Source organism: Salvelinus namaycush, chromosome 37, assembly GCF_016432855.1.
Source record: "Salvelinus namaycush isolate Seneca chromosome 37, SaNama_1.0, whole genome shotgun sequence".
NCBI lineage: Eukaryota > Metazoa > Chordata > Actinopteri > Salmoniformes > Salmonidae > Salvelinus > Salvelinus namaycush.
This window is the reverse complement of record NC_052343.1, coordinates 26,539,207-26,552,883: the sequence shown is the minus strand read 5'-3', so window position 1 is coordinate 26,552,883 and position 13,677 is coordinate 26,539,207. Positions and strand designations below refer to the sequence as shown.

The 13,677-nt window shown below is 50.9% G+C and overlaps 1 protein-coding gene across 1 annotated transcript; it reads left to right on the top strand.

The window, feature by feature from the left end:
• The first annotated feature begins 141 nt into the window (after positions 1–141).
• Positions 142–11,241, top strand: LOC120030934 (NADH dehydrogenase [ubiquinone] flavoprotein 1, mitochondrial-like). Its single transcript, XM_038976437.1, has 10 exons — positions 142–252; positions 386–468; positions 962–1,132; positions 2,735–2,918; positions 4,175–4,364; positions 4,680–4,892; positions 5,056–5,222; positions 5,319–5,400; positions 5,595–5,740; positions 11,146–11,241. The coding sequence occupies exons 1-10, from the start codon at positions 142–144 to the stop codon at positions 11,239–11,241; spliced, it is 1,443 nt and encodes a 480-aa protein (XP_038832365.1).
• Positions 11,242–13,677: the final 2,436 nt, after the last annotated feature.

The window sequence follows — 13,677 nt, the reverse complement described above, 5'->3', positions numbered from 1 at the left end:
ATATGCTGCTTAAGATATCTTACATACAACTTTATTCAAGTATAGATTGTTAAATGAGCACTAGGGCAATAACTCTGTAGCTGGCTAACTGGACTAGCTAGTTTGCTCCAAAACAAAGTTCCCTTCGTTCTCTGTTCCAGGATGCTGACGCTACGCCGGATGCTAGGGAGCACAGGTGCGCACTCGGCCGCGGCGCAGCAGTGCGTCTCGCCTCATCTGGCCCAGCGCTACGGCACCGCAGCAAAGCAACAGGTAGCCTTCTCTCACCTAGTGTAGTTTAAACGATTTCTGTTTTCGAGACTAGGCTACAGCTGCCTAGGCCTCCATCTAGCCTATTATCGTTACATAAATTATTATATGTATGTGTGTTTATCTGGGTTGCTAGGAGAATCTAAAGAAGACTAAATTTGGGCCCTTGAGTGATCAAGACCGGATTTTCACAAACTTGTATGGCCGCCATGACTGGAGGTAGTAACATCCAAAACTTAACATCACTGTGTACATACACACTCTGGATACCATCAAATCTATGCACATATCACTGTGTACATACACACTCTGGATACCATCAAATCTATGCACATACACACTCTGGATACCATCAAATCTATGCACATACACACTCTGGATACCATCAAATCTATGCACATACACACTCTGGATACCATCAAATCTATGCACATACACACTCTGGATACCATCAAATCTATGCACATACACACTCTGGATACCATCAAATCTATGCACATACACACTCTGGATACCATCAAATCTATGCACATACAGTACTCTTGCCCTCTTCTTCACCATCCATAAAGTGTCCTTGTCTCCTTGTCCCCTTTCCTCAACATACCCGAGAATACATGATATGTGAAAACAATACATACATCAGGTACATAGGAATTATTAGGTGATAGTGGTCTATTTAACACGGGATCTATATTTCCCATTGTGTCCCCAGTCTGAAGGGTGCTCTGCGTCGGGGGGACTGGTATAAGACTAAAGAGATCCTCCTGAAGGGGACAGACTGGATCCTGAATGAGGTCAAGGTGTCTGGTCTGAGAGGGAGAGGAGGAGCTGGCTTCCCCACCGGCATGAAGTGGGGCTTCATGAACAAACCCAGCGACGGCAGGTAAGAAAGAGAGTGAGTGAGTGAGTGAGTGAGTGAGTGAGTGAGTGAGTGAGTGAGTGAGTGAGTGAGTGAGTGAGTGAGTGAGTGAGTGAGTGAGTGAGTGTGTGTGTGTGTGTGTGTGCAACAGTGGCGGTTGGTACCATTTTTTTATGAGCATGGCCTTATTTCTATCACAGCATATTGGATGACTGTCATTGATATTCCATTCACCCAGCTCAATGTAACATCGATAGGTTTAGGCTACTACTTGATACTCAAATTTTCTCTGTACCCATCATGAGATTGCTACAACCTAGCCTATGAATAAAAGGTTTACAACGTACGCTAGGTGAACAGGTCGAGAGAAATTTGAGTAATCAAGGTGACAGACATTGATACATTCAATACCGCCTTGTACACTCTTGTCTGCATCTAGCTGATCTAGGGTGTAATCATTAGTCCAACAGTTCACACACAAACACAGTTCACTTTCATAGCAGCCACATACAGTACCAGTCAAAAGTTTGGACACACCTACTCATTCAAGGGTTTTTCTTTATTTGTACTATTTTCTACATTGTAGAATAATAGTGAAGACATCAAAACTATGAAATAACACATATGGAATCATGTAGTAACCAAAAAAGTGTTCAACAAATCAAAATATATTTTATATTTGAGATTCTTCAAAGTAGCCACCCTTTGCCTTGATGACAGCTTTGCAGACCTTCATATCATAACCGCTAACCGCTACACACCACCTACATCGTTTGGCACCATATTATAACAAAATAGTCAATATAGCTACTAGAACTAATGTGTTAGTAAACCCGCTACAATCATGCAATACAGTGTACAGTCAGCAAGGAGTTTAGTAGTTACATCGGCGGGCCCCAGTGGCAGTAAATTAATCAAACCAAAAGCTTACCTTGACTTGGAAGAGTTCCAGTGTTGGATAGCCATAGCCAGCTAGCTAACGTAGCATCCCTCTCTGTTTGAGCCAGGTGTTTGAGTAGGCTAGCTCAAAAGTGAAAAAAAAAATATATAGCTATCTCTCTCTTGCTTTTCATTCACTTTTGAATAAATTAATTTGTTCAAAACTGTTCAACTATTGTCTTTCTCTTTGAGTCAACTACTCACCACATATTATGCACTGCAGTGCTAGCTAGCTGTAGTTTATGCTTTCAGTACTAGATGAATTCTCTGATCCTTTGATTGGGTGGACAACATGTCAGTTCATGCTGCAAGAGCTCTTATAGGTTGGAGGACATCCTCCGGAAGTTGTCATAATTACTGTGTAAGTCTATGGAAGGGGGTGAGAACCACGAGCCTCCTAGGTTTTGTATTGAAGTCAATGTGCCCAGAGGATGACAGAAACTAGCTGTCATCCAGGTATGCCTTTGGCTCTACTATACAGAGTGCTGTTGAGGCTACAGTAGACCTTCATTGCAAAACATTGTGTTTTAATCAATTCTTTGGTAAGGTGAATATATTTAGTGTAGTTGTATCTAAAAAGGACAACATTTTAAATGTTTTCTGAAATTCACTGAGGACGATGGTCCTCTCCTTCCTCCCCTGAGGAGCCTCCACTGGTGTGTAACATACAGTATCTGTGTATCTCAGACCTAAGTACCTGGTAGTGAATGCAGATGAAGGAGAGCCAGGGACGTGTAAGGACAGAGAGATCATGCGTCACGACCCTCACAAGCTGGTGGAGGGCTGCCTGGTGGCTGGGAGGGCCATGGGAGCCCACGCCGCTTACATCTACATCAGAGGAGAGTTCTACAACGAGTCATCCAATACACAGGTCAGAGTCCTACAACGAGTCCTCCAATACACAGGTCAGAGTCCTACAACGAGTCCTCCAATACACAGGTCAGAGTCCTACAACGAGTCCTCCAATACACAGGTCAGAGTTCTACAACGAGTCATCCAATACACAGGTCAGAGTTCTACAACGAGTCCTCCAATACACAGGTCAGAGTCCTACAACGAGTCCTCCAATACACAGGTCAGAGTCCTACAACGAGTCCTCCAATACACAGGTCAGAGTCCTACAACGAGTCCTCCAATACACAGGTCAGAGTTCTACAACGAGTCCTCCAATACACAGGTCAGAGTTCTACAACGAGTCCTCCAATACACAGGTCAGAGTCCTACAACGAGTCCTCCAATACACAGGTCAAAGTCCTACAACGAGTCCTCCAATACACAGGTCAGAGTTCTACCATGAGTCCTCCAATACACAGGTCAGAGTTCTACAACGAGTCCTCCAACACACAGGTCAGAGTCCTACAACGAGTCCTCCAATACACAGGTCAGAGTTCTACAACGAGTCCTCCAATACACAGGTCAGAGTTCTACAACGAGTCCTCCAATACACAGGTCAGAGTTCTACAACGAGTCCTCCAACACACAGGTCAGAGTCCTACAACGAGTACTCCAATACACAGGTCAGAGTTCTACAACGAGTCCTCCAATACACAGGTCAGAGTCCTACAACGAGTCCTCCAATACACAGGTCAGAGTCCTACAACGAGTCCTCCAATACACAGGTCAGAGTTCTACAACGAGTCCTCCAATACACAGGTCAGAGTTCTACAACGAGTCCTCCAATACACAGGTCAGAGTTCTACAACGAGTCCTCCAATACACAGGTCAGAGTCCTACAACGAGTCCTCCAATACACAGGTCAAAGTCCTACAACGAGTCTTCCAATACACAGGTCAGAGTCCTACAACAAGTCCTCCAATACACAGGTCAGAGTTCTACAACGAGTCCTCCAACACACAGGTCAGAGTCCTACAACGAGTCCTCCAATACACAGGTCAGAGTTCTACAACGAGTCCTCCAATACACAGGTCAGAGTCCTACAACGAGTCCTCCAATACACAGGTCAGAGTTCTACAACGAGTCCTCCAATACACAGGTCAGAGTTCTACAACGAGTCCTCAAATACACAGGTCAGACTACCTGCTTAGACTGGTTGGAGTCCTGTCCTCTCCTGTCTCCTCCACAAACGAGCACACACACACTTACAGTATGTCCTGTCCTGTCCACCAGGTGGCGATAAACGAAGCGTATGCAGCAGGGTTGATAGGCAAGAACGCGTGTGGCTCTGGGTACGACTTTGATGTGTTTGTGATGCGGGGGGCGGGAGCCTACATCTGTGGGGAGGAGACGGCCCTCATCGAGTCCCTGGAGGGCAAGCAGGGGAAACCCAGACTCAAACCACCCTTCCCCGCTGACATAGGTGAGGAAATTACCTACCACCTTTGGATTGACCTTAATCTCGCCAAAAAAGAAACTTCCAAAATAATGATAATATAGTCTACCAAAACCCTAACGGAAAAACCACATGATTTCACATGTGGAAAATGTGTAGTTTCATGTTATCACATGTTGCTTTACATGTTGTCACGTTATCACATTAACTTGGTTCATGTGTTTTTTTCCGTAAGGGAAGTGTACATTGCATTTCTGACAGTTTCTGTAGATTATACTGTGAAAATAAATGCTCTTCTTATTGACTTTCTCTCAATGTACCACCTTGTCTTTGGGTCTCCAGGGGTGTTCGGATGCCCAACAACAGTTGCTAATGTGGAGACGGTTGCCGTGGCGCCTGCTATCTGTCGTCGAGGTGGAGCGTGGTTTGCGAGCTTCGGGAGAGAGAGGAATGCTGGGACAAAGCTGTTCAACATCTCTGGTCACGTAAACACTCCGTGCACAGTAGAGGAAGAGATGTCCATTCCTCTCAGAGAACTCATAGACAGACACGCAGGTGTGTGTGTTCGTGCAAGTGTTAGTGTGACAAGTTTTCTAGTACTGTCTGTATTTGTGTTACTGTGTGTGTATCCCAGAGTGGGTTTGTGTATGAGTGTGTATATTATTGGTGCTGCTGATATTTGTGCGCCTGACCCTCCCCTCGTCTCTGATTGGTTCAGGAGGTGTGAGGGGCGGCTGGGACAACCTACTGGGAGTGATCCCTGGAGGCTCCTCCACACCCATTATCCCTCGCTCTGTGTGTGATGATGTCATGATGGATTTTGATGACCTCGTCCGCGCAGAGTCCGCTCTGGGCACCGCCGCCGTCATCGTCATGGACAAATCTGTAAGAACGCACTCACACACTCTATTTACTTTATATTGATGAACATTATATTTAAGACAAATCAAACTAAACAAATAGTTTCATCTATTCCTCCAGACTGATGTAATCAGAGCCATCGCCCGTCTGGTTGAGTTCTATAAACATGAGAGCTGTGGCCAGTGCACCCCCTGCAGGGAAGGTAAGGAACTATACATTCAGTCTTGATAATTGAATGTCCACAGGTTTTGCTCCGACATAGCTTATTGCTCCAACATAAAACCCCATCCCACTTCTGATAATCTGATATCTGAGTGCCACAAAAATGACTGGGTGGATAAGTTGATCTCATCTCTCTCTCTCCCTATTTTGTTCTACCCTCGCGCCCCCCACCAGGAGTGGACTGGATGGATAAGATGATGTGGCGGTTTGTGCGTGGCGACGCGGCCAACTCAGAGATTGATATGATCTGGGAGCTGAGTAAACAGATCGAGGGCCATACCATCTGTGCCCTGGGGGACGGAGCTGCATGGCCTGTACAGGTGAGACTACTGAGGGACGGAGCTGCATGGCCTGTACAGGTGAGACTACTGAGGGACGGAGCTGCATGGCCTGTACAGGTGAGACTACTGAGGGACGGAGCCGCATTGCCTGTACAGGTGAGACTACTGGGGGACGGAGCTGCATGGCCTGTACAGGTGAGACTACTGGGGGACGGAGCCGCATTGCCTGTACAGGTGAGACTACTGGGGGACGGGGCTGCATGGCCTGTACAGGTGAGACTACTGGGGGACGGAGCTGCATGGCCTGTACAGGTGAGACTACTGGGGGACGAGGCCACGTTGCCTGTACAGGTGAGACTGCTGGGGGACGGGGCCACGTTGCCTGTACAGGTGAGACTACTGGGGGACGGAGCTGCATGGCCTGTACAGGTGAGACTACTGGGGGACGGGGCTGCATGGCCTGTACAGGTGAGACTACTGGGGGACGGGGCTGCATGGCCTGTACAGGTGAGACTACTGGGGGACGGGGCTGCATGGCCTGTACAGGTGAGACTACTGGGGGACGGGGCTGCATGGCCTGTGCAGGTGAGACTACTGGGGGACGGAGCTGCATGGCCTGTACAGGTGAGACTACTGGGGGACGGGGCTGCATGGCCTGTACAGGTGAGACTACTGGGGGACGGAGCTGCATGGCCTGTACAGGTGAGACTACTGGGGGACGGGGCTGCATGGCCTGTACAGGTGAGACTACTGGGGGACGGAGCTGCATGGCCTGTACAGGTGAGACTACTGGGGGACGGGGCTGCATGGCCTGTACAGGTGAGACTACTGGGGGACGGAGCTGCATGGCCTGTACAGGTGAGACTACTGGGGGACGGAGCTGCATGGCCTGTACAGGTGAGACTACTGGGGGACGGGGCTGCATGGCCTGTACAGGTGAGACTACTGGGGGACGGGGCTGCATGGCCTGTACAGGTGAGACTACTGGGGGACGGGGCTGCATGGCCTGTACAGGTGAGACTACTGGGGGACGGAGCTGCATGGCCTGTACAGGTGAGACTACTGGGGGACAGGGCCACGTTGCCTGTACAGGTGAGACTACTGGGGGACGGAGCTGCATGGCCTGTACAGGTGAGACTACTGGGGGACGGGGCTGCATGGCCTGTACAGGTGAGACTACTGGGGGACAGGGCCACGTGGCCTGTACAGGTGAGAAGACTGGGGGACAGTGCCACGTGGCCTGTACAGGTGAGACTACTAGGGGACGGAGCCGCATTGCCTGTACAGGTGAGACTACTGGGGGACGGGGCCACGTGACCTGTACAGGTGAGACTACTGGGGGATGGGGCTGCATGGCCTGTACAGGTGAGACTACTGGGGGACGGGGCTGCATGGCCTGTACAGATGAGACTACTGGGGGACGGAGCTGCATGGCCTGTACAGGTGAGACTGCTGGGGGACGAGGCCACGTTGCCTGTACAGGTGGGACTGCTGGGGGACGGGGCTGCATGGCCTGTACAGGTGAGACTGCTGGGGGACGGGGCCACGTTGCCTGTACAGGTGAGACTACTGGGGGACGGGGCTGCATGGCCTGTACAGGTGAGACTACTGGGGGACGGGGCTGCATGGCCTGTACAGGTGAGACTACTGGGGGACGGGGCTGCATGGCCTGTACAGGTGAGACTGCTGGGTGACGGAGCTGCATGGCCTGTACAGGTGAGACTACTGGGGGACGAGGCTGCATGGCCTGTACAGGTGAGACTGCTGGGGGACGAGGCTGCATGGCCTGTACAGGTGACACTGCTGGGGGACGAGGCTGCATGGCCTGTACAGGTGAGACTACTGGGGGACGGAGCTGCATGGCCTGTACAGGTGAGACCTCTGGGGGACGGAGCTGCATGGCCTGTACAGGTGAGACCTCTGGGGGACGGAGCTGCATGGCCTGTACAGGTGAGACTACTGGGGGACAGGGCCACGTGGCCTGTACCGGTGAGACTATTAGGGGATGAGGCTGCATGGCCTGTACAGGTATGACTACTGGGGGACGGGGCTGCATGGCCTGTACAGGTGAGACCTCTGGGGGACGGAGCTGCATGGCCTGTACAGGTGAGACTACTGGGGGACGGGGCTGCATGGCCTGTACAGGTGAGACTACTGGAGGACGGAGCTGCATGGCCTGTACAGGTGAGACTGCTGGGGGACGGAGCTGCATGGCCTGTACAGGTGAGACTACTGGGGGACGTGGCTGCATGGCCTGTACAGGTGAGACTACTGGGGGACGGGGCTGCATGGCCTGTACAGGTGAGACTACTGGGGGATGGTGCTGCATGGCCTGTACAGGTGAGACTACTGGGGGACAGGGCCACGTGGCCTGTACAGGTGAGACTATTAGGGGATGGGGCTGCATGGCCTGTACAGGTGAGACTACTGGGGGACAGGGCCACGTGGCCTGTACAGGTGAGACTATTAGGGGATGGGGCTGCATGGCCTGTACAGGTGAGACTACTGGGGGACGGGGCTGCATGGCCTGTACAGGTGAGACCTCTGGGGGACGGAGCTGCATGGCCTGTACAGGTGAGACTACTGGGGGACAGGGCCACGTGGCCTGTACAGGTGAGACTATTAGGGGATGGGGCTGCATGGCCTGTACAGGTGAGACTACTGGGGGACAGGGCCACGTGGCCTGTACAGGTGAGACTATTAGGGGATTGGGCTGCATGGCCTGTACAGGTGAGACCTCTGGGGGACGGAGCTGCATGGCCTGTACAGGTGAGACTACTGGGGGACGGAGCTGCATGGCCTGTACAGGTGAGACTACTGGGGGACGGGGCTGCATGGCCTGTACAGGTGAGACTACTGGGGGACGGGGCTGCATGGCCTGTGCAGGTGAGACTACTGGGGGACGGAGCTGCATGGCCTGTACAGGTGAGACTACTGGGGGACGGGGCTGCATGGCCTGTACAGGTGAGACTACTGGGGGACGGAGCTGCATGGCCTGTACAGGTGAGACTACTGGGGGACGGGGCTGCATGGCCTGTACAGGTGAGACTACTGGGGGACGGAGCTGCATGGCCTGTACAGGTGAGACTACTGGGGGACGGAGCTGCATGGCCTGTACAGGTGAGACTACTGGGGGACGGGGCTGCATGGCCTGTACAGGTGAGACTACTGGGGGACGGAGCTGCATGGCCTGTACAGGTGAGACTACTGGGGGACGGAGCTGCATGGCCTGTACAGGTGAGACTACTGGGGGACGGGGCTGCATGGCCTGTACAGGTGAGACTACTGGGGGACGGGGCTGCATGGCCTGTACAGGTGAGACTACTGGGGGACGGGGCTGCATGGCCTGTACAGGTGAGACTACTGGGGGACGGAGCTGCATGGCCTGTACAGGTGAGACTACTGGGGGACGGGGCCACGTTGCCTGTACAGGTGAGACTACTGGGGGACGGAGCTGCATGGCCTGTACAGGTGAGACTACTGGGGGACGGGGCTGCATGGCCTGTACAGGTGAGACTACTGGGGGACAGGGCCACGTGGCCTGTACAGGTGAGAAGACTGGGGGACAGTGCCACGTGGCCTGTACAGGTGAGACTACTAGGGGACGGAGCCGCATTGCCTGTACAGGTGAGACTACTGGGGGACGGGGCCACGTGACCTGTACAGGTGAGACTACTGGGGGATGGGGCTGCATGGCCTGTACAGGTGAGACTACTGGGGGACGGGGCTGCATGGCCTGTACAGATGAGACTACTGGGGGACGGAGCTGCATGGCCTGTACAGGTGAGACTGCTGGGGGACGGGGCCACGTTGCCTGTACAGGTGAGACTACTGGGGGACGGGGCTGCATGGCCTGTACAGGTGAGACTACTGGGGGACGGGGCTGCATGGCCTGTACAGGTGAGACTACTGGGGGACGGGGCTGCATGGCCTGTACAGGTGAGACTGCTGGGTGACGGAGCTGCATGGCCTGTACAGGTGAGACTACTGGGGGACGAGGCTGCATGGCCTGTACAGGTGAGACTGCTGGGGGACGAGGCTGCATGGCCTGTACAGGTGACACTGCTGGGGGACGAGGCTGCATGGCCTGTACAGGTGAGACTACTGGGGGACGGAGCTGCATGGCCTGTACAGGTGAGACCTCTGGGGGACGGAGCTGCATGGCCTGTACAGGTGAGACCTCTGGGGGACGGAGCTGCATGGCCTGTACAGGTGAGACTACTGGGGGACAGGGCCACGTGGCCTGTACCGGTGAGACTATTAGGGGATGAGGCTGCATGGCCTGTACAGGTATGACTACTGGGGGACGGGGCTGCATGGCCTGTACAGGTGAGACCTCTGGGGGACGGAGCTGCATGGCCTGTACAGGTGAGACTACTGGGGGACGGGGCTGCATGGCCTGTACAGGTGAGACTACTGGAGGACGGAGCTGCATGGCCTGTACAGGTGAGACTGCTGGGGGACGGAGCTGCATGGCCTGTACAGGTGAGACTACTGGGGGACGTGGCTGCATGGCCTGTACAGGTGAGACTACTGGGGGACGGGGCTGCATGGCCTGTACAGGTGAGACTACTGGGGGATGGTGCTGCATGGCCTGTACAGGTGAGACTACTGGGGGACAGGGCCACGTGGCCTGTACAGGTGAGACTATTAGGGGATGGGGCTGCATGGCCTGTACAGGTGAGACTACTGGGGGACGGGGCTGCATGGCCTGTACAGGTGAGACCTCTGGGGGACGGAGCTGCATGGCCTGTACAGGTGAGACTACTGGGGGACAGGGCCACGTGGCCTGTACAGGTGAGACTATTAGGGGATGGGGCTGCATGGCCTGTACAGGTGAGACTACTGGGGGACAGGGCCACGTGGCCTGTACAGGTGAGACTATTAGGGGATGGGGCTGCATGGCCTGTACAGGTGAGACTACTGGGGGACGGGGCTGCATGGCCTGTACAGGTGAGACCTCTGGGGGACGGAGCTGCATGGCCTGTACAGGTGAGACTACTGGGGGACAGGGCCACGTGGCCTGTACAGGTGAGACTATTAGGGGATGGGGCTGCATGGCCTGTACAGGTGAGACTACTGGGGGACAGGGCCACGTGGCCTGTACAGGTGAGACTATTAGGGGATTGGGCTGCATGGCCTGTACAGGTGAGACCTCTGGGGGACGGAGCTGCATGGCCTGTACAGGTGAGACTGCTGGGGGACGGGGCTACATGGCCTGTGACTACTTGGGTCAGAGGTTAGATAGAAACAAGTGAGACTACTAGGTTCAGGTTAGTTAGGAACAGGTGAGACTACTGGGGTCAGAGGTTAGACATGTAAGACTACTGGGATCAAAGGATAGCTAGGTGAGACTATTGGAGTTGGAGAAACTGTTGAAGTAACACCCTGACCTCCTCTCCCTCCTCCTCCTCCGTCACTCCACCCTTCTCTTCCTTGTTTAGGGTCTGGTTCGCCACTTCCGTCCGGTCATGGAGAGCCGCATCTCGGAGTACCACAAGAAGAACCCTGCCAGGGAGGCTGACATTGAGATGATCTGAGCTGAGATCGATATCAGACAGAGACTAAACTCCCTGCTCCTAACATGCTGATCTTATCACTCCTCACTTCAAATCATTTCCATTGCTCAATGACTGCTTCTGTTTTATTGCATATTTACTGTATGTTAATGAACCTAGCACCTATTCAATACTGACTCACTTTGTTTGTTTTTATGCATGTTTGTTATTGTGTTCATGTATTTATTCATTTCATGTATGTACTTCAGATGACCTGAATATACAAGGAAAGTGCACACACTAATAAAGTTCAATCAATCTGGTCTTGATTTTGTTGTTTTCTGTAGCCTACTCTATACTGTTATAATCTACAAACATCAAAATAAGAGAAGAGGTGAGTCATTTTACATCATGTTTAATGACAGGTGAGAGGAACATCTGGGTGGATGTCTGTAGCTACCCAATGTGGACATGTGAGTTAATGCATGTACAGGTGTGTAAGCAGTACCTGTAACAGGGCTGTATTTGTGGTGACATTAGTGCAGTCCAGAGCTATTTCAATATCAGAAAAAGATCCCATCGTTCTTTCTAAACCAGCATGGAATGCTACTTTTGGTCTGTCTGAACACAGGAGTGCCGTAATAATGTAATATGCTATATAATATATATCTTCTATTCAGCTCCTTCAACTGGCTGTCACTCTATCCTCTAAAGACAAAATCATATGAAAATACTTTTTGATCCATACTGAATAAAAAACAAATTATCCAAATTGTTGTAATCAGTGGGATCAATTGAACAGCCTCCATTACCTGCATTATCTGTCTTCAGATCCTCCACCTCTGTCTCACTGGCTGTCACTCTGGCCCCCATGGCTGACAGTTCTGCTTGGACTAGAATTACAGGAAATATATACAGTGTTCAATCTGATAGAGAATAATGAAAATACAATTCTGTAGATATTTTCCGACGTGGTCTCAGAGCACTTCGAATTATTCTGTACGTACAGTGGGGAGAACAAGTATTTGATACACTGCCGATTTTGCAGGTTTTCCTACTTACAAAGCATGTAGAGGTCTTACAAAAATCCAGAAAATCACATTGTATGATTTTTAAGTAATTAATTTGCATTTTAGGTTTATGGGTTACGTTTATGGTTAAGGTTAGGAGATAGGTTAGGGGAAGGATTAGCTAAAAAGGTTAAGGTTAGGATTAGGGGAAGGTTTGGCTAACATGCAAAGTAGTTGCAAAGTAGTAAGTAGTAGCAAAGTTGCTAATTAGCTAAAATGCTAAAATTGTCCGTGATGGGATTCAAACCGAAACCTTTCGGTTGTTAGACGTTTGAGTTATACAACTACCCATTCACCCCAACCAACCACCCTCCTTTAATTTTTTCCTTAAGAAACCTTCTATATTATGTAACCATACCAAACGTAACATATACTACTTTGAGTGTCCCAGATGTACATTTACTGTGATGCATCTAGTCTATGAGACCAGTTTGATATTTTCCTATCTCTAGAGTACGTGCATTCTCTGTCTTCAGCTCCTCCATCTGGCTCTCACTGGCTGTCACTCTGGCCTCCATTCCTAGAATGATGTAAAAAGATACAAATAAACTGTTGATGAAAAAACACCACTTAGTTACTTGTTAATTACAGTAATCAAATAACATCAATTACAGATGTCTCAGGTTACCTGCATTTTCTCTCTCCAGCTCCTCCACCTTGTTCTTGTGGAAGTGCAGTTCAGTCTTAGTGACTCAGTTCCACTCTCTGGTTCACCACCTCTTTCTGCAGCTCCTCCACCTCTCCTTTCAGCTCCTCCACCTGGCCTCTCACTGGCACTCAGTCTGGCCTCCAAACCTGCAATAACATGGAGAGGCTTTTTAATCCATACTGAATAAAACATGTGCAATCCAATCCACTGCAAACATACACTGAAATTAAAAATAATATCACCTGTTTTCTCACTCTTCAACCCCTCCACCTCTCTCTCACTAGCTGTCACTCTGGCCCCCATGGTTGACAGTTCTGCTGCTTGGACCGGAATTATAAGGAAAATGTGTAGAGATTTTGATCTGATACAAATCCATTTATAGTAACTAGATCCTTTTCAGTACTGCAAATAATGCATTACCTGTATTTTCACTCTCCAGTGATCCTCCACGTGGCTCTCATTAGCTGTCACTCTGGCCGCCATGTTTCCCAGCTCCACTCTCTGTTTCACCACCATGTCTCTCAGCCGCTTCAGCTCAGGCCAGATGTCAGGGCTAGACCCAGGTTGCTGCTAAGCACCACATGCAGGTAGAGGTAGAAACATAATGAGTGAGCATGATGAGATTGAGAGTTTTATTACTAAACGCTATATATCCATTTTAGGAAATGTTGGTAAATCAGCTTTTATTGTTTAATAAAGAAATTATGCAAGAGATTGGTGTGTTTTTTCACTCTCTTATCAGGGCATGGGGTTGTTCAA